The 21,130-nt window shown below is 51.1% G+C and overlaps 1 protein-coding gene across 4 annotated transcripts in view; it reads left to right on the top strand.

The window, feature by feature from the left end:
* The first annotated feature begins 1,772 nt into the window (after positions 1–1,772).
* The window catches only part of CYS1 (cystin 1), a 25,571-nt gene continuing 6,213 nt past the window's right edge, over positions 1,773–21,130 (top strand). Inside the window, exons 1-3 of one of the 4 annotated variants that reach the window (XR_015135772.1) lie at positions 1,773–2,303; positions 14,830–14,998; positions 18,099–20,179. Coding sequence is in view for 3 of the 4 variants with exons in the window: in XM_086323518.1 (XP_086179644.1) it covers positions 1,986–2,303; positions 14,946–14,998; positions 18,099–18,204 (477 nt within the window). In the remaining variant the exon portion in view is untranslated. Of the gene's footprint in view, positions 2,304–5,444; positions 8,924–14,829; positions 14,999–18,098; positions 20,180–21,130 lie in introns of those variants that run through there. The other 3 variants (XM_086323518.1, XM_086323520.1, XM_086323519.1) reach the window with 3 other exon arrangements.

The raw sequence follows: 21,130 nt of genomic DNA, 5'->3' as shown, positions 1-21,130 counted from the left end.
GAGCTCTGGATATATTTAAACTATGAGTCACATGACTAGACGCTACTTAGGCAGAAGTAAAACATGTTTTCCTTTAAATGATTAAACTTAGTTGAACTTAGTACAAGAAAAATTTCTTTTCCCTGTGAATGTTTTTTTCCCTGGGCTTAAAGAACTTCAAGATGAAATTTGTTTTCTTAAAGAAAAACTTATATCCATAGCTTCAAACTAGATACATCTGTGGACTCAGAGCACCCAAATGACACCAGATAAGGTAGCCCATCTCCTGCATCTGGATGGTTAAGATAGCACATTTTAAAAAAAAGAAAGGTTAGCCAAAATTCATCTTAACAGTTATTCTGCAGTCCCATCTGGATTCAGGTTAATGTCAAGATGGGAGTTAAAACTCACCATGTTGGAGCTGTCTTGCTTTGGAGAGGTTGGATTTTTTTTTAAATAAGTGACAAAGGGAGAGAAAGAAGTCTTAAATTAAATGCAAGCACAACCAACAATTACACCATCAGTTTCAGTTTGAACTGGACACGTCTGGCCTGTTTGCTGTTCTTCTTTTGGGGTTGGTTCACTTAAAAACAATAAACGTTTTTGTTCTTTCTTTTTTACTATCCAGTGACCAAAAGCTAGAATTAATTATGATCAGTGCCTACTGGCTTTTTCCCTGCGTGGAGAGAGAATGCTTTCTGTGTCTCCTTTTAAATGTTTTCTTTCTCAAAAGTGGTTACCTTTCTGATGAGGGTTTCTAATGAGGTACCAGATCGCCTTTGGGGCAGGAGCCGCGGGACAGGAAACCCAGGGCACCACTTCCTGCTGCCCGCTCCCTGCTGAAAGGCTGGAGGGGGTAGTCGGTCCGAGAGCGTCGCTCCTTTCCCTCCTTCTGTCCTGTCTTAGGTCTGTCCATGCACGCGAGGGAGAAGGGCAGAAATGAAAGGGTGCGAGGCCCTGCACCTGTGTCATCTTACTCCATCCTCAGAGATATCTTTACCATCCTCCCCCCTCCCCCAACTCAATCTTTGAGGAACAGGAGGCTGGGACAGGTGACGTCCCCATGCGCTCCACACTGGGGCTGGACCGGACCGTGGAGTCATCTCCGCGCGCATCATCACCGCAGGCAAGCCGGGTTGGCCTCTGCAGTGCTTTCCATAAAGGAACGAAAAAGCGCGGCCGAGTTAGCCCGAGCGCCGGTAGGGGCTCCAGGGTGTTCAGTTCTTAACTGGTTGCGGGGAGTAGGAGGGTCCCTAGTCCCCAGGAGCCAGGGACTGGAGGGCAGACCCCCGCAAGAAAGCGCAGGACCCAAGGTGGGGAGGGGCGAGGAGGAAGGAGTCGGAGGAGGAGAGGATGCCGGGCTCCAGTGCCCTCGTCCCCCAGCCAGTGCCCCCAGACCCGGCCCTCGGTCCCCACTCCCGGCCGCCGGCTCCCCTAGAGCGCTCACCAGCCCCCAAACCACCTCCCCGGGTCTCGGCCCCCACCACCAGGCCCCGGCCAGCATCCCGCTCTCAGCCGCCCCCGGCCACCTCTTCGCCGCGGGATCTCGTCCCCAGCCCGGCCCCTCCTCCTGCCCCGGGCCGGGCTCAGCACCCCGGCCCCCAGTCGCGCCTACTCGCACGTTCCCCCCGGTCCCGGGCTCTGGTCCCCTCACCGCGACATCAGGCCCCGCTCTCCCAGCACCGGCGGCTTCGCCCCGCCCCCGGCCCGGCTCGCATCCCCGCCCCCAACTGCGTCCCAGACCTGGGATCACCTCCACCCCCCGAGCCCCGGCCCGGCGCGCCCCCCGCACCTCCCGCTCCCGGTTCGGCTCGCATCCCCTCCCCCAATCGCGTCCCGGGCCCGGGATCACCTCCACCCCCTCTTCCCGGCCCGGCGCGCCCCCGCCCCGCCGTCCCGCTCCCAATCGCGTCCCGGGCCCGGGATCTCCTCCCCCCGCCCCCGGCCGAGCGGCGCGCCCCCGGGCCTCCTCCCGCCCCGCCGCCGGCCCGCTCCGCCCGCGCGCCATGGGCAGCGGCAGCAGCCGGAGCGGCCGCGCCCTGCGGCGTCTGCGCAGCCCCGACAGCCGGCCGGCGGGGCCCGACGGGGCAGCCCCGGAGGGCGGGACTGGGCCGCCGGTCTCGGCGCCGGCGGCGGCGGCCCGGGAGGAGGCCCAGGAGGCGGCGGCCGGCACTGATCCCGGCCCCGCGGCGCCCCCCGACGGCGGGGACGAGACCCTGCGCTTGCTGGACCAGCTGCTGGCCGAGTCGGCGGGCTGGGGCCCCGGGGAGCTGGCCCCGCGGGGCCCGGCGCGGCCCAGACCCGCAGCCGGCGCCGGGAGCCCGGTGAGTGTGGGGGCCGCGGCGCCCGTTCCCGCCCAGGGCGGGGGTGCCCTCCCCTCCGGCCCACACCCCGCGCCCTGTCCCCCAGCCCCTGGCGTCGTCCCGCCGTGCGCTCCCTGCTCGCTCCTCTTCCTCCCACCGCCCCCAGTCCCTGCCAGGCTCCCTGGGCTTGCACGATGCCCTGTCCCCGTTGCCCTGTGTCACCCACCGTCTGGCCGTCCCCGAATCCCACCGGGTCTCTTGCTGATCGCACGGCCTCTCCTTCCCAGACATCCCCTCTGAGTCTCTCTGCCTCCTCTGGGTGCTGGTTTAACTGCCTCCAACTTGGGGGTTGGCAGGGACCCAGACATCCCTTAGCAGAAAAGCATCTCCTGGGCTTTCTTCTGGCCAGAGGTCAACTTTTTTTTTTTTTTTAAACTGTGGCTCCTTCCAACCTAGGTAGGAGCTGGCCAGGGGGATGCTTGTCTCTCTGGTACCTCCCCCCTCAGCCAACCTCCAGGGCACTGTCAGAGAAGAATCCTAGGAAATGGGACCAGTAGCCAAACAGTGGTAGCAAAGCCCGGCGCCCAACAGACGCGTCAGGATCTTTGCCAACTTCGCGAGTTGTCAAGCAACTCGCACCCTGCTAGCTATTTTTAAGATGCTGTGCAATTTCTTTTTGGCTTCCCTCTTCTCTCTTCCAGAACACTTGTAATAACATCCCCGCTGTTCTAGAAAAAGACAATACAAATGAGCACTCTCTTTTGGCAATAGCCACCACTCCGGCAGAACTGAATGAAGGAGATCAGTAGGATCAGTTCCCGGGCTTGAGGAGGATGTACAAGACGGCCCCCTGCCCTGGAGTCCCACAGGCCACACTTAACGACTGTTGGGGACAGGAGGGAAGTGTCTTGCGGGCAGCCACCAAGCAGGAGAAAGTGGGAAGCTCCTCGGCGAGATGGAGGTGGGGAGATGTGGAAAGGACTGAGCCAACCTAGACGGTGCAGGGTCTTCCTCCCCTGACCACCTCCCGCCCATGCCCTGCTACCCTCCCAAAGTGAGCTGCAGCAAGAGGGAGCGAATTATATAACAAGATTCCTTTAGGATTACATCAGTGTTCCGTTATATAACCCTCAAAAGGGATAAACAGTTGAGAAATTCGTGGGAAATTCTGAGGTGGCATGGAAGCAATCTTTGTGTTCAGTTTTCAAGTGCTTTGGAAGTTTCAGAAGTGAAAATGAAAACTGAAAGAGAGTGTCCCATCCCACCCCCTGTCCCACCCTCATTGGCTGAGTATCTTAGAAACTCCTAGGGTGCTGAGGCTGCCTTATTCACCCTTTCAGTCATTTCTCAAGTATTGTTTGAGCATCTGCTGTGTGCTGGGCATCACTCTGGGTGCTTGAGATGAACACAGATGGCACAGTCTTTGCCCTAAAGAAGTTCACAGTGTAATGGGCGAGAGAGATCCACAGAGTGGAACACCGGTGGGCAGTCCGTCTAGAGAGTCCACTGGAGGAGGAGCCGGTCCCCTGGAGAAGTCACATCAGCATCCCAGCAGGACAGGGCTTGACCTGGATCTGGAAGGGTCTATGGCGCTAGCCGGGCAAACAAGCAGTGAAGAGCATTTGGGCAAAGAGAATCCTGAGTGCGAGCAATGGTGGTTGGGGCACATGGTACCCAGGGTGTGGGTGCTAACAGTGGAGTTGAAGAGGGTGGGAAGGATGAATGCCAGGCTCCAGACATGTCATGCTAGGAGTGTTCCGGGTTGAGGCATTTGGACTTGATCATAAAAACCGTGGGTATTTTGAAGGGCTAAGAGGAGTGGTATTTTGTGTCTCAGGAGGGTTAGGCCAACAGCCATGGGGAGGATGAACTGGGCCCAGTAAGACAAGGGGCAAGATGGCTCACGGGACTGCTGGAGCGGTCCACACAAGCAGGTCCTGAGTGAAGCAGGGCAGTTAGAGGGCTGAAGGGGAGATGGAGTCAAGAGACATTAGGAGGTGAAGTTCCCAGCTGTGCTGCTCTTTTGTGTGTGGATAGTATATATCTTCTGTGCCGTAGATATTTCTTGAATAAATCCTGGAGTCCTAGATTATTATAGCAGAATAGATGCTCCCGAATCCTATCCATTCTTTTCAGTTCTGGGGAGACTGAGTAAAACGGCTGAAGGTGCTTCATATCCTGGCTCTAGAGGTCTCAGGTAGAAAGTTAGCTACTTGTATGGCCAAATGTGGGGGCTTCCCAGGTGGCGTTAGTGTGGTAAAGAACCCTCCTGCCAATGCAGGAGACATAAAAGACTCAGGTTCGATCCCTGGGTCAGAAAGATACCCTGGAGAAGGAAATGGCAACCCACTGCAGTATTCTCGCCTGGAGAGTCCCACGGACAGAGGAGCCTGGTGGGCTACAGTCCATGGGGTTGCAAAGAGTTGGACACAAATGAAGCGACTTAGCATGCACGCATGCACATATGGCCAAGTGTGGAGTCTAAGCCTTTCTGCTTTATAGTTTATGCCCTTTAATTGGGTCTCTGGCTACTGCACATTTTCTAAGACTCTGAGTTATTAATAAATAGGTAAATAGTGCTTTCTGTTTTATAAACAAAGCCATTTTAGTCCTAGAGAATGATCACATACCCAAAGCCACACTGCCAGTAAGTGGAGGGAGCAGTTTGTAGCAAGTCTGCCAGGTCCCATCAACAGACAACCTGGAATGTTGTATGCCTTTTTCGTTTTCCAGGTGTACAATCTGGAATGTTCCATGCCTTTTTCATTTTCCAGGTGTCTAGCACTTCCAATGCTCTACTCACAGCAGCTCTAATGCCTGGCCCATTCTTCTTTACCAAATGACTTTTTAAAAAAAATACATAGTCATTTATTAATTACAACCAAATGACTTTTTTTTAACATTCAGTAATGCCGAGTGTTCCTCATGCAAACTCATCAGAACCTTTATTTTGTCTGATAAAGGTACTCCACCTTGCCCTCATAATATGCCCTGAATGTTATTTTTGGCAGCCTCCTTGTTCATTCAGATGTTTATATGCTTAGGGATAATACCATTTTTACTAAAAGTTGTGAGACTCCCAATTATTTATTTAATACATCTGTCACCAGCATCCTTTTCTTTGAGCGTTTTCATGAGCCTGTGCATGTAAGCATGTTGCTGGTCACCCAGGGGCAGAGGCAGAAGAACAAAAATGAAAAAGACCCAGAATGAGGTCTGGTCCCTGTCCTGTACCAATTTTGATTTCTACTAAACAGAGGGCTCTGAGGTTCACTTACAGTTGCTCAGAAATCGTTAATATGTTGTAATACAGACACTATTTACTCAGGCTATTCCGAGAGCCCGCTCCTAACATCCAGTGTTTTACTTAATCCTTGTCAGAATAGGTCCTTGCCGAATTGCTGTCACTTTCCCCTAACTTCATGTCATAGGGGAGGGGAGAAGCCCCAGAGAGGCAGTTAACTTGGCCAAGGCCATGCAGTTGGAAAGAGCCAGTCCGAGTCTTTCTGAACACACCCTCTGCAGAGCCCTGTGTATATTAGAATTTCTTTCCAGCACTCAGGATCTTCAGTTGCAGCATGTGACCTCTTAGTTGTGGCACGTTAAGATCTAGTTCCCAAACCAGGGATGGAACCCGGGCCCCCTGCAATGAAAGCACAGTACTTAGCCACCGAACCACCAGGGAAGTTCAGTTAGAGTTTTGACTGAGCCAATTTGCCATCAGGAGGGATTTTCACTTGTTCCCCAACTTCTCTGGGGCTCAGTTTTTCTCTGAAATAAGTCTCCATTCCCTGGATCTAGGAACCTTCGCCCATTTCCCTGACTGTAAAGATGTGTCCCAGTCACTGAATATGAGTCCAACCCAGCAAAGGTTATGCTTACTTTTAAGTGTTTATTTTTGAATTTAGAATAGGTAATATACATGTGCATGAGAAAAATTTTGTTCTTGGCTGTTCTCTCCAATTAAAAAAAAAACCTTAAAATGACCTTACTTATGAAAGGGTTTAAATAGAAAGATGAGCCCTATAATTAGCTTCACTTTACAATTATAAAAGAATGTTTGCTCATTGTAGAAAAGTGAGAAAACAAAACAAAACAAAAATATGTATATAAATATATAAAGGAAATAAAGATTTCCGAATAAACTCTGCAGATATTACTGATACAATTTGATGTGGTTCCTTCCAGTTTTCTCTCTCTTTTGTGCGTATCTTTTATGTCAGTAAGATCATAGTGTGTGTGTACTCAGTCCCTTAGTTGTAACTGACTCTTTGTAGCCCCATGGACTATAGCCCACAAAGCTCCTCTGTCCGTGGAATTTTCCAGGCAAGAATACTGGAGTGGGTTGCCATGTCCTATACACGTGTCAAAACCTATCAAATTGTATTATTTAAATGTCTACAGCTTGTCCCCTGTTAATTATATATATTATTGATATGTGTACATATACATGTATAAAACTGTTAAAACCTAAATGTTAAGAACAAAAGAAGCAGGATATAAAGGTGGTGGTTTAGTCACTCAGTGTTGTCCAACTCTTTGCAACCCCATGGACTGTAGCCCACAAGGCTCCTCTGTCCATGGAATTTCCACATATTGTTAAATAAAATATGCACTGGATTTTCTATAGATATTTCACTTTTTTTCCAAAACCCCTAGTTGTAAGAGACATGGGAGGCTTTAAGAAATCATCTTATTCATTTCTTCCACATATGCTTCCTGCTTCTCATTCTGCCATGGTGTGGTGTGATTCAGCCTCCCCAAGACCCGGAGTGATGACACGTCACACGCTCGCCCTGAGCTCAGCCCGGTTCCCATGGCCCCAGCCCAGGCGCCATAGCCTCCCTGGGGCTGGACAGAAGTCTGTCCTACTGACCAGGACAGGCATGCAGGCAGCTGGCTGGAGGCGGCAGCTTGCGTCTGCACTCGGCCTGGAGTGGCCACCAGGGGCTGCTGTGTCTTTGCTGTTCATCCAAGCTCCTGCGAAGCTTCCACCAGCTGGATCTTCTGGGAGATCCAGGGTGGGTCAAGCTGGGAGGGTGTCTAAGGCGTTTTGCATCTAAGTCAAGTTACAGACAGATTAACAAGAGAAAGAACCACACTTGCAAACCACAAGCGCAGAAAGGAACACAGGTGAAAAAGTGAAAACACAAAGCTGAACTGTCAGGAAAGTTAAAGAAGAAAGAGTATGATCTTCCGTTTGAGCGCAGCTTCAGGGTGTCCAGTCCTCGTACGCAATGGACCTCATACGTCATTGCCATCTTGCTTGGCCAGCAGCGTGTCACCCTCAATAGTGAGTAGAACAGCTCAGGGAAGTGGAAATAGGGTGATTATGCAAATGTTTGATTCCAATCTGAGCAGTCTTTCACTCAGTTGCCTTTTTTTTTTTTTTTGCTTATGGGATCCTAGTTGCCCAACCGGGGATTGAATCCAGGCCCTCATCAGTGAAAGCATGGAGTTCTAACCACTGGACCTCCAGGGGAGTCCCTCAGCTGTCCTCCTGAGGGCAGAAACTATATCTGAACAACCCTTACAAAATCTAGTGATGAAAGGAAAAGCCCCCATCTGGTGATGACAAAAGCTGGTTCCAGCAGAAATGGGCAAGAAAGAACTAGGGTCCCTACTGGATGACTTCATGAAAAAAATTGCTAAAGAATGGTTGGGTAAAAAGTATTACTTTTCTTCTGTGTTGTCCCTGAGACTATAACTAAGCTCAGCGACTGAAAACTGCAGGGAGGCAGATTGGTGTCAGTAAAAGAAAGCTTTCTTATGTGCCTGAGAGAACTGAAGGTAGGAGGCTTTATATTCATAAGAGCATTATTCACAATAACCAAAAGGCAGAAGCCACCCAAGTGTCCCTTGATGGATGAATGGATAAACAAAACATGGTATATACGTACAGGGGAATATTACTCCACCTTAAAAAGGAAGTAAGTCCTGACATAGGCTACAACATGGATGAGCCTTGAGGACATTATGCTAAGTGAAATGAGCCAGGCACAAGATGACAAATATTGCATGTTTCCACTTAGGTGGGGTGTCCAGAGGAGTCACTCTTGTAGGACAGAAAGCAGGATGGTGATTGCTGGGGATTGTGGGGTGAGAGTTGTTTACTGGGGACAGGTTTCAGTTTTGTGAGATGAAAGGAGTTTGGGAGGTTGGTTGTAAAACAATGTAAATGCACCTAGTACTGAAATGTACACTTAAAAATGGTTAAAATCGTACATTTTAGATACTGTGTATTGCACCACAATTAATTTTTTATTAAAAAGAAATTTAAAAGAATTTTCAGATAGTCTGAGCTGCCTGAGATGAAATGGGCTGTTTCAGGAGGCAGAAGAGGTGAGCATGTGTGTGTGTGTGCAAGTGTGTGTGTGTGCATGCACGTGATTTCCCCTGCTTGCTCTCGTGTTCATCACCCCCTCTTCCCACTGTGAATTCCTTGCTGATGTGAGAAGCATCTCCTCTTCATCTTTGCACTCCCCAGAGGCACGATGAATTTTCAAGGGAATCTTTGGGGAACACTGACTCCACCTGGCAGATCTCCAGCATCCAGCAGCCCCCGTGGCCCCTCAGGTATCCCAGGACCAAGTCTGTGCACCTTCGCTGTGCAGCCTGACTCCACATGGAGAGACCGCCAGGTGGGCAGGACAGGCTCTTCTAGCCAGGGCATGGGATGCCCACAGTAGCGGATTAGCCACCATGGACCACACCATGGGGCCTGTGTGGTCAGATATACCCGGGGTCAGCTCGCTTCTATTCAGCACCTCAGGTAACAATCCCCAAGAAACACTAGTTTCTTAGGGAAGAAAGTGCTGTCCTGAACCTCTCAGGCCTCAAACACAAGATCTTCCCTGGGCTCTCCTCCTCCTCATGCCTTCAGGTTCTCTTCTCGCTGGGCCAGGTCAGAGGCTACTCTGGGCTGGACACTGGGTCAGATGTTTGTCATGGTGTTTGCAGGTATTATACTAAGGATGAGACAGACAATCTGTCTTCTCTCTGTGGCCCTCAAGGCTAAGTACCTATTACACAGATGAGTAAACTGAGGCTCACAGAGCCTCACAGTCCACCCAAAGGCAGATCGTGATTAAGTGGCAAAACTGGGCCTTGAACCCTTTTCTGCATTGTGCTATTTTTACTCTTACACCAACTGCTATATAGACAAACTCAGGATTATGCTGCTGCTGCTGCCGCTGCTAAGTCGCTTCAGTCGTGTCCGACTCTGTGCGACCCCAGAGACGGCAGCCCACCAGGCTCCCCCGTCCCTGGGATTCTCCAGGCAAGAACACTGGAGTGGGTTGCCATTTCCTTCTCCAATGCATGAAAGTGAAAAGTGAAAGTGAAGTCGCTCAGTCGTGTCTGACTCTTAGCGACCCCATGGACTGCAGTCCACCAGGTTCCTCCATCCATGGGATTTTCCAGGCAAAAGTACTGGAGTAGGGTGCCATTGTCTTCTCCAATTATGACTACCCATCAAAGTGACATTGAATCTGATTCAGGAACTATTTTATGTTTATTGTGTGCCCTGCGTAGAGATCTGTAAACTTTAGGAGAAGTGATATTCTTGTTGGGGAGGATTAACTGATGTTAATGTTAACAGCGCTGGGTTTTTCTCCAGTTGTGTCCTCATGTGGGCTGCTCTGGGCGGGGATATCATATCCTTTATGGGCAATAGAACCCTGCGCCCAGCAGGGCACGTGCGAGTTAATGAATGAAGACTTATTCACAGCCTTTGATGACTCCACATATTTGCATATGCTTTTCCTTATCCAGAGTACCCTTCAATTCCTTTCCATCTGGTAAACTCCTAATCTTTCAAAACTCCAGCTAAATGTTATTCATTCCATTCTTCTCGAAAGAGTTTTTCCCATTCAGAGTTGGTTTTCCCTCCTGTTGCAGAGTGTAGGCTTTCCCAGCACCTCCCAGCACCTTATAACTCAGCTATAGAATTCATCACGTGGCATCACATTGCATCTTTATGAGACACGCCCCATGTGCTATGGGCTCCTGGAAGACTGGGTTCTTGACAGCCGCAGTCTGTATTTAGGATGCTGCTTGTGCCAAGGGGGATCTGTTGCACAAAGTAGGCTGACGTCTGGATGGGCTGTGGCCTTGCTCAGCTTCACAGGTCAAAGGCTGGATTCCACAGTGTCAAGTGCCTTATGCTGGGGAACACAGTGAGGAAGCTTATTCAGACAAGCCCCTCTGCTGAAGACGGTTTAATATTCTGGGTATAATTAATGTGATAAGAGTATCTTTGAAGCATAAAGTGGCTCATGAGACAGTGAGGAATTACCAGCCCGGATCTAAGGAAGGCAGAATCCAGAGAGGCAGGTGACCCACCGGGCTGTGCTTGCCTCAGGTGAACGTGAGCTCTGGGTCTGACCATGTCCAACAGTAAAGGGGACAGAGTTTAGGGCCCAGTGAAAACAGAGACTAAGAGTAAATCCTTTACTCGTACGTTCAGGACCCTCACGGGATTGCAGGGCGAGTGTCACAGCACAGAACAGTGCAGGAGGGTACAGAAGCCATAGTCTAGCTATCCCTTAGGTCTGCAGCCCCAGTTCCCATCACCTGGCTGGTCCAAAATACCTGAATCCGTGCAGTGCAGTTCAGTCGCTCAGTCATGTCCGTCCAACTCTTTGAGATCCCGTGGAGTGTAGCATGCCAGGCCTCCCTGTCCATCACCAACTCCCGGAGTTTACTCAAACTCATGTCCATTGAGTTGGTGATGCCATCCAACCATCTCATCCTCTGTCGTTCCCTTCTCCTCCTGCCTTCAATTTTTCCCAGCATCAGGGTCTCTTCAAATGAGTCAGTTCTTTGCATCAGGTGGCCAAAGTATTGGAGTTTCAGCTTCAGCATCAGTCCTTCCAATGAATATTCAGAACTGATTCCCTTTAGGATGGGCTGGTTGGCTCTCCTTGCAGTCCAAGGGACTCTCAAGAGTCTTCTCCAACACCACAGTTCAGAAGCATCAATTGTTCGGCACTCAGCTTTCTTTATAGTCCAAATCTCACATCCATACATGACTACTGGAAAAACCATAGCTTTGACTAGACAGTCCTTTGTTGGCAAAGTAATGTCTCTGCTTTTTAATATGCTATCTAGGTTGGTCGTAACTTTTCTTCCAAGGAGCAAGTATCTTTTAATTTCATGGCTTCAGTCACCATCTGCAGTAATTTTGGAGCCCAAAAAGATAAAGTCTGTCACTGTTTCCCCACCTAGTTGCCATGAAGTAATGGGACCAGATGCCATGATCTTAGTTTTCTTAATGTTGAGCTTTAAGTCAACTTTTTCACTCTGCTCTTTTACTTTCATCAAGAGGCTCTTTAGTTCTTCTTCGTTTTCTGCCATAAGGGTGGTATCATCTGTACATTTGAGGTTATTGATGTTTCTCCCTGAAATATTTTTTTTAATTTATTTATTTTAATTGGAGGCTAATAACTTTACAATATTTTGGTGGTTTTTGCCATACATTCACATGAATCAGCCATGGGTGTACGTGTATTTTCCATCCTGAACCCCACTCCCACCTCCTTCCCCATCCCATCCCTCAGGGTCATCCAAGTGCACCAGCCCTGAGCACCTGTCTCATGCTTCGAATCTGGACTGGTGATCTGTTTCACATATGATAATATACATGTTTCAGTGCTATTCTCTCAAATCATCCCACCTTTGCCTTCTCCAGCTTGCTGGATTTAATTTCAAGTGGGCCCAGACTGAGAGTGCCCCCTAGTGCCTGAACAGAGCAAGTGGATGTCCTCCCCAGAGGAAGGCATCTTCCTCTCAGGCCTCAGAGAACACCCACAAAGGGTTTTCAAGGATAATGAGCATCAGACAAGAAAAAATAATCAACCACCCAGAGAGTTGTTCCTGATGGCTCAGACGGTAAAGAATCTGCCTGCTATGTGGAAGACCCAGACTCGATCCCTGGGTCGGGAAGATCCCCTGGAGAAGGAGGGAATGACAACTCACTCCGGTGTTCTTTGCTGGAGAATTCCATGGACAGAGGAGCCTGGTGGGCTACAGTCCATGAGGTTGCAAAGAGTCAGACATGACTGAGAAACTAATACTTTCAGAGAGCCAAGTGAAAATCAGAAGAAACAAAAACAACTAAAATAGGTTAGTGAGGGCCTCAGTTATTTATTTGGATTTCCAAAGGTTATTGGCCAACAAAGGTCTGTATAGTCAAAGCTATGGTTTTTCCAGTAGTTGTATACAGATGGGAGAGTTGGACCATAATGAAGGCTGAGCGCCAAAGCATTGATGTTTTCAAGCTGTGGTGTTGGAGAAGACTCTAGAGAGTCCCTCGGACTGCAGGGAGACCAAACCAGTAAATCCTACAGGAAATCAACCCTGAATATTCATTGGAAGGACTGATGCTGAAGCTGAAGCTCCAGTACTTTGGCCACCTGATGAGAAGAACTGACTCATTTGAAAAGACCCTGATGCTGGGAAAGATTGAAGGTGGGAGGAGAAGGGGACGACAGGAGGATGAGATGGTTGGATGGCATCACTGACTCGATCGACATGATTTTGAGCAAACTCCGGGAGATGGTGAAGGACAGGAAATCCTGGCAAGCTGTGGTCCATAAGGTCACAAAAAGTCGGCCACAACGGAGCGATTGAACAAAAACAACAATGTTAAAGAATCCACCTGCACTGCAGGGGATGCAGGAGACACAGGTGCCATCCCTGGGTTGAGAAGATCCCCTGAGGAGGGCATGACAACCCACTCCAGCATTCTTGCCTGGAGAATCCCATGGATAGAGGAACCTGGCAGGCTATAGTCCGTGGGGTTGCAAAAGAGTCGGACACGACTGAAGCGCCTGAGCACACATGCATGTTTATTTGTGGAGAAGAACCTATAGAAATTGACCTAGCATATTTGAAAAACGACCAAATAGAACTTGTAGAAATGAAAAACACAGTAAACAAAATGAGATTCTGATGGTTTGGGTGAACAGGAAATTAGAGATTTAGAGAAGATCAGTGCCCTGTGAAACAGAGCTGAAGAAATGACCAGCACAGAGAGACCGGGATCTGATGAAAGACAGCTTGAGAAAAAAGCCACAGCAAAACTAATATTACATTTGAAATACTTAAGTCTTCCCCTTTCACTACAGGAACAAGGCAGAGATGCCTATTATCATGACTTCTTTTCAAGGTAGTACTGGATGTCCCAGCCAGTGCAGGAAGGCTTGGGGGAAAATATGGAAGGATCAGAAAGGGACAAAACTGAATGGCCATTATTCCCACATAATGTGAGTGGGAAGAAATTAAGTCCAAAAGAATCTACAAATAAATTATTAGGGCTAATTAAGAGAGCTTAGTAAAACTGCTGAACACGAAATGTATGTATTTCAATCGTATCTCTGCACAAACAAGCAGGGAGAAGATAAAATTTTATTTTAAAAAGATATTATCAAGTATCTAGAAATTGGTTTAAAAGGTGTCTATGACTTCTACAGTGAAAATGATTAAGACTTCTTAAAAGACATTAAAGAAATCCTAAACAAATGGAGAGATGTTCCCTGTTTATAAACTGGAAGGCTTGTTATTATAGAGATTATGACATGGGGAAGGGGAAGGGAGGGCAGGGTGACTTGAGAAAGTGACAATATATATATACACACTGTGCTGTGTGCTTCTGTGCTTAGTCGCTCAGTCACGTCCGACTCTTTGCGACCCCATGGACTGCCCGCTAGGCTCCTCTGTCCATAGGATTCTCCAGGAAAGAATACTACAGTGGGTTGCCATGCCTTCCTCTAGAGGATCTTCTCAACCCACGGATCGAACCCAGGTTTCCCGCATTGCAGGCAGATTCTTTATTGTCTGAGCCACCAGGGAAGCCCATATCTGTACACTACCATGTATAAAACAGGTGGCTAGTAGGAAGATGCTGTATAGCACAGGGAGCTCAGCTTGGTGCTCTGTGATGACATAGAGGGGGGATGGGGGGAAGGAGGCTCAAGAGGGCGAGGATATATGTATACTTACACTGGATTCACTTCATTGTACAGCAGAAACCAACACCACATTGTAAAGCAATTATACTCCAATTTTTAAAAAGAGATATCAAGTCTGCTTGGAATGATTTGTATATTGATTCAACCCCAACAAAAGCCCCAAGGGGGACAAGCTGACTACAACACACACGTTTGGAAGTGCAAAGAACCAGGACCAATCCAGCTTCATTTGAAGCTGTGGTCATTGAGACGGGGCGGTGCTGGCGACAGGACAGGCATAGATCATTGGGAGAGTTTGCAGACAGACGTGAGCGACGCCTGTGCACTCCTGACTCCGGACAGACAAGGTACAGCAGAGCAGCAGGGCAGGCTGCCAGGCAAGGGCTTGGGTGGACATCAGGACCTCCACTCCCAGAGTGAGAGGTGGGGGCTTGCTGGCCAGTAGCTCCCAGGGAGGAGAGGGCGGGGGGTCTCTTGTTTTGAGTTGTGTAGGTCACTCCCCTCTCCCAGCCTGTTTCCCACCTACCGAACAGGCAGTTGGAGCTAGACAGTAAGGGAGCCTTTCTACTTTCCAGCTCTGGTTTATTAGCCATGGTTGAACGCGGCAGCTCTGTGTCAGCAGGAAGCCAGTGCAAAGGCAGGCTGCAGCACGGACAACCTTCTGATGCCTCTTCCGTTTGTCCTTCTCAAGGTGTCCCCAAAGCGGAGCACTGAAGACCACCCAGAGGGCAGCTGTATCTCTGAGTAAGTATGGGGCAGGGAGGTGCATCTCTGCAAGAAATCACAGCTCCCCTCCTCTGCCACCCCCCAAGCACCTGCATCTCTGCGCCTGCCCTCACTCATTCACTCAGAAACTGTGCAGTGCTCATCCGTGAATGAGGCGCGGTCCTGGCCTTCAGGAGTTTCCAGCCTAGAGGGGTGATGGGTGGGTGCCCAGTAATCCTATTACAGTGTTAGCAGGAAAACACATTTAAACCCCCTGGAAAGTGTCAGCTGAGGACTCCAGCCATCAGGTGTTGGCACAACCCTGGGCTGTGTGAGGATTCCCCGGGCCCCTGGAGCACACTGCACCTGGAGGCTGGGCTGGGCTGACCTGGGCCCCAGCCCATCTGCCCTTGCTTTCTCGTCTCTAAGGAGTCACCGTGATGGCCCTTGTCCTTGGGACGCAGGGGATGGTGGTGCTCAAGACCATGGATGTGAGAAGCAGTGAAAACGCAGGCTCAACAGCTATTTTTATTACCAATTCCAAATGGTTGCGGGGCCAGAACCTTGCTGGTTCCCCTTATTTAACAAACATTTGCCTTATTTAACAAACCTTTCCTTGAAGAGTGGGGTCTCTTCAGATGGGCTCAAGGGAGGTCCAAGAGGGGACAGAAGCAGCCGGAGGGCTCGTGGAGGAGCTGAGGCTTAAAGGGCTTGAAGGACAAGTGGTTTCACCGAGGAGGGCAGGAGCGCGCCAGGTGGCTAGAGCCACAAGCAAGATGTGGAGGTGTGAACAGGACCCTGGACACAGGCTGGTAGCATTTAGAACAGAGTCTGGGGGAGAAGGAGGGCTGAAACCAAGAGCTGTAGGTGGCCTGGCCTGCACCAGATTGGGGTGGGGGTTGGGTTCCCAGCCAGAGATGGGCTGGGTCACGGCATTGAGAGCACCAGATCCTGGCCACTAGACCAGTGGTCAGTGACAGGGGCCCTGGCCCTTCAGCTTTGCAGGAAAAATATCCACAAAGATGAAAAATAGTGAAGCAAGTCAAGTATTGATTAGGAGGGAAAAGAGTGCAGTCCGTGGATAGAAACAGGCAGACTCAGAGGGAGAGTCCCTGAGTTGCTGAGCGGCGCTCTCACGGTAGTTTAAATTACTTTTATGGGATGGTGGTGGTGGTGGTTTAGTCACTCAGTCGTGTCCGACTCTTTGCGACCCCTGGACTGCAGCCTGCCAGGCTCCTCTGTCCATGGGACCCTCCAGGCAAGAACACTGGAGTGGGTTGCCATTCCTTTCCCCACTTTTATGGGATATTTTCTCCCAATTTTCCTTTGGCCAATCATTCTGATTTGCCTGGTTCATGTCCATATTTTGTGTATCTCAGGATCCTCCCATGTATGCACAGGTATCTCTTAGCCAAGAAGGATCCTACCGGAAAGGTGTCTGGGTAGAACATCCCTTGACACTGCTCCTCTTTTGACCTCCAAGGAGCCTTTTCTACGCATGTATGGTTGGGGAGGTCTCCTGACTTTGGGAATGAGAAATATGTGGTTTGTGCAAGGTACAGCCTCCTTCCTTAATTGCCCTGCTATTCTCGTCTTGGAGTTTCAGAACAGAGAGAATGTATCTCAATTGCTTTACCATGGGGAGGGGGCCCATCTGTTTCCTGCCTCAGGGCCACTGCTGTTGAGTAGGAGGATGCTGGGTGGGCCCTGGACCTCCATCATGGCCCTGGAGGTGAAGCGGTGAGAGCTTGTACGCTGACTCAGCCCCCCGCCAAGGCCAGAACCTCCCTTAGCAGATTGGAGCATCCCTACCCATCCACCCTGATGGCCCCCTGCCCCTCACGTGTTCTGCAGACAGCACCGGCCACGCCTTGCACACCAGCTCCAGGGGGACTCGGCCCCTTGGGCTCCCATGTGGGACTGGGTGCCGGGTCCCACTGCAGTGACCAGGTACCAGTGGCCAGCTCTGCTCAGCTGACCCAGAAACCCATGCCTATGGCGATGCTGAGGACACCGGCCCAGCCTGGTGCCCACACTGCTCGGTCCTAGCTGCCTATTTCTACTGATTGTAAAGATAATTGGCAGTGACTTTCAGTTTTCATCAACCCAAGGACGTTAGGAGGATTAAATTCCACCTTGAAAGAATTAGCTATTTATTCTTATTTTGAAACAAATGGGTGCCTTCCCCTCACACGCACATTCCAGGATGTCCTTCACCAGGAGTACTTCATTCATTCATTCACTCCCTCAATAGACTTTGGTGACAGCGTGCTGAGCACCACCCTAGGCCCTGGGCTCAGGGCTGGGTGACTCCCAGGCAGGTCCTGGCACAGTGACTGGAAGGGGAGAGAGTCTTGCAGATGCGGTCAGGGCTGTGCTGACCCTCGGGAAACAGGCTCTGAAGCCACACAGGCCCTCCCCAGGGTCTGGATTGCTGGCAGCCTCCCTCCTCAGGGGAGTCTGGGGTCACAGCAAAGTCCAGAAAGCCAGAGAGGGCATGGGCTGCAGGTTGAGGCCAGTGGGAACTGGAGTCCAGCAGTGGGATGAGGAGCCAGGACTTGGTCACTTAATACACTGCCCAGTGGGTAGGGGGCCTGGTCACGATCCAGAGGACCCCACGCCAAATCCTGTTCTGTAGGGCCAGCTCCTGCGAGACCCCCAGAGGGTGCAGACACAAGAATGAGTCAGCGGATAGAGGATCTCGACACAGTTCACCTTTCTGAGGGCTCTGCAGGGTGCAAGATTCAGGGTCACATGCCGTCCACGCATGGTCTCATTTATGCCTCAGAATGAACTTAGGAATGCAGTTCTATTTTAGAGAAAACTGTCACTGAGCTAGTAAGTGGCAGAGCCGGGATGCAAACCAGGTCTTTCGACCCCCAGGCCCTCGCCCCGAAGCACTGCCGGCACCGGCTTCCTCACTGGCTAAGGTCTTGGGTTACACAGCAGGAGATGAAACCGAAGAATGAGTCAGGAGCTGCTCATGGAAGAGGTTGAGGATGTGTCCCCAGGGCAGAGGTTTTCAGTCTGAGTTTGAGGATGGATCAGAATTCCATCCATGGCCACTGCGGTTGTCCAGTAGAGATGTGGAGTTTGAAGGTAACATCTTGCTTCCCGTGTCCGTGTTTCTCACCCATAGAGCCCCAGGCAGCTGCCACAAGAAGCCCGAGAGGCAGTCGGCCATCACATATGACTACTCTGAGGAGGAGCTGATGGCCAGCATTGAGCGGGAGTACTGCTGCTGAGGACAGTGCGGCAGCAGCCCCACCGTCACCCAGCAACCAACCAATGTGCCATTCCTCCCAGACCCGGCCCCAGCGGACCGGAACTGGGCTGGGGGGCGCATGTTCCAAGATCTTTCACAACTGGCCTCTTCAAATCCACATTCAGACAGTTCTGAACGTGGCTGGCTGCTGGCCATCATGCTTGCTGGCAAGAGATGGTCAGCCATGCAGACCCAGGCAGAAGGAAGGTGTGGGTGCCGGAGAGAGCTGTCTACAAGGGTCTACTGGATCCTGAAACACTTCCCCTTTCTGATGCCCCCTTGCCACCTGCTCCGGAGGAGGCTCATTAGCTGAGAGTGGCTCAGAGCCGCAGCTTTGGGGCCTCACACGCGTCCCACAGTGCCCCGGGGAGGTCTCCCACTGGAGGGCACATCCAGGAGGTATGCCTTACCGAGCTGGAGGGAGTCACCCTTGGGTCTGCGAATGAGTCTCCTGGAGATGTTGCAGATTCTGATTCCATGGGTCTGGGGCACGGCCTGTGAGTCTGCAGGTCTCAGCAGTTCCCAGGCAAGACCCAGGCTGCTGGGTCCCAGCCGCGCCCAGAGCGGCGGGGATGAGCCCGAGCCTTCGGCCTGGCTGGATCTTCCTCCCCTGGTGCTGGAGGCCTCTCGGAGCCACAGCCCACCCCCCTCCCCTGAGAGAGGCCTGTGCTCCTGCAGTGTGTGTGTGTATAGGTGGGGGACCAGAGCCAGGGTCCCCAGTTCTGATCCTTGCCCTCGAACTAACCTGCAGTGACTTCCCCACTCTGGACCTCGGTGCCCCTCTCTAGAAAGTGAGTCCCAGAGGTGTGCCCCCACCCCCCTGCTCTGACCATCTGGGATTACATAATCCCAGGCGTCCCTGGTCTCTGTGGTCCCCCAGGGGCACGGGACTGCCTCCCCTGCTGGGACTGAGCCCTGGTCCCACCTGCTTAGGGCTGCCTGCTCTTCCCACCGGGTAGAAGGAAGAAAATCACAGCGGTGAGGCCAGAAGAGCCTTAGAACATCCCCAGCAGACCAATGAGAAAGCCAACCCCTTGTGAACCAGGAGGACCCCGGGGGGAGACCCGCAGCCTGACCGGAAGGGAGACCCCCTGCTGTGGGCCCAGCGTGGCTGCCGTCGGAAAGCTCAGGGTGGCAGGCTGTCAAGAGCCCAGGAGGCAGAAGACCGGGAGGCAGGCCCTCCGGAGCAGCTGGCCAGGACATGGGTAAAAAAGGGCATGTAGAGGGCACCTATTCGCCTCCCGAAGCCAGAACTGGTCCACCAGCGTACAGGTGATTCCTCCACGGCGTCACCTGCAGGAGCATCTTGGGGCTCGAGGAACGGCCACCTGGCACCGTGCCCAGGCCACAGGCCTGCTGCCCAAATGGGCAAACAGGCATTTCCACAAACCTCTGTGACTTGGCAAGGGCGTCTTTGATCAGATGTTTCATGGCAGGGAGATTTTAAACTTCGAGGTTTCAATGGAACCATGGAGCCTTCCAGCAAACGCCCTGGAGGGTTGGCTCAGAACCTCCCCCAAACCAGAGCTATTTCTCATCCAAGCCCAAACCATTTGTTTTGATATGATACGATATGATAACCATTTGTTATTATCTTAATAATACAGATACTTCTTTTTGAAGTTAAAATTTTGTTTCTCCCTAGTAGACAGACCAGGCCTTGACTTTAACGATGTAAATGTTTAGTTTTACATCATTCATTTGGTGAATTAATTCAGCCAGAAAGTTGACACCCTGTACTTTCCTGTGGAAACCTCATAAAACCCTTCACGAGACAAAAGCATTAAGGAAAAGAATTCCTCATGACATTTGATGTCACTGATGGGGTGAATACACTTCATCAAAGCTGAAAAGTCACAGCGGTCGTTCTCAGGTCTTCATATTTTTTTTTCCCCCAATTCAGGAAAAAATGTGTCTTCTGGATGGTGTTTGAGAATAAAGCGGCATGTCCCAGCTTTGAGGTGTTGCCACCCTGTGTCCAGGGGAGGGAGGCCGATCACGCTTGGTGGCGGGAACTAGGGTGCCAGTCCTGGTAACAAGTGCTTCTTACAGTAGGTGTGCGGACAGGGCCACCTGGGTGCCCAGCGCTGCTCCGGGCCTTCTCTTGGTCGCTCGGTGTTGCCTCTCAGCTGCAGCTTTCTGCCGTGGAGCTGAGCGTGGGATCTTCTCATGGACACAGGGAATGTGGCTGAAACAGAGGCAGGAAGAAAAACGTCTCTGTGTTGAAAGTGACAGTGACACTTGGATGTCCGGGAAAGTCCCAGTGCCACAGACGTGCCTCCTGCTTTGTATGGTGGCAGGTTCCTCTAAGAGGCTCCCAAGCGCAGGAATTTAGAAAATGTGCCCCGGCCCCAGCTCTGAGAAATGTCGTGTCCTTCTTCCTGGGGAGGGAGCCACGGACTTCATTGTGCCAGCCACAGGCCTTCTCAAAGGGGTCCTGCCCAGTTCAGGCTCCCCATCCTCACCTAAAATAAGTTTTTCCCAAGACACTCCCCTTGATGTGCCAAAGTCTCGGGTCCGATTCTCACTGGGCTGCCATTCTGGGTGGGCTGAGCTTGCAGGGGTGGGTGGAAGTTCCCACGAGCGTCTGTTCAACCCACATTCATTCTCATTTTCTGAGCCCCTGCTGCTTTGAGCCCGGCCCTCTACGAGACGCCAGGGTTCCGGTAGCAATATCTGGTCTCCACCAGTGAGGACGTTCTGTTCCTAGTGAGCAGAGACACACTCATCAGTGCTCCGGAAAAGCTTGTTGTTATTCAGTCGCTCAGTCATGTCCAACTCTTTGCTACCCCATGGACTGCAGCCCTCCAGGCTCTTCTGTCCATGGGACTTCCCAGGCAGGAATACTGGAGTGGGTTACCATTCCCTTCTCCAGGGGATCTTCCACACCCCAGGGATTGACCCCA

The sequence above is a fragment of the Bos grunniens genome, chromosome 11 (assembly GCF_055505025.1).
Source record: "Bos grunniens cultivar Pamir isolate PY7600 chromosome 11, Bosgru_T2T1.0, whole genome shotgun sequence".
In the NCBI taxonomy this organism is placed as follows: Eukaryota; Metazoa; Chordata; class Mammalia; order Artiodactyla; family Bovidae; genus Bos; species Bos grunniens.
This window is presented reverse-complemented; position numbering and strand designations above follow the sequence as displayed.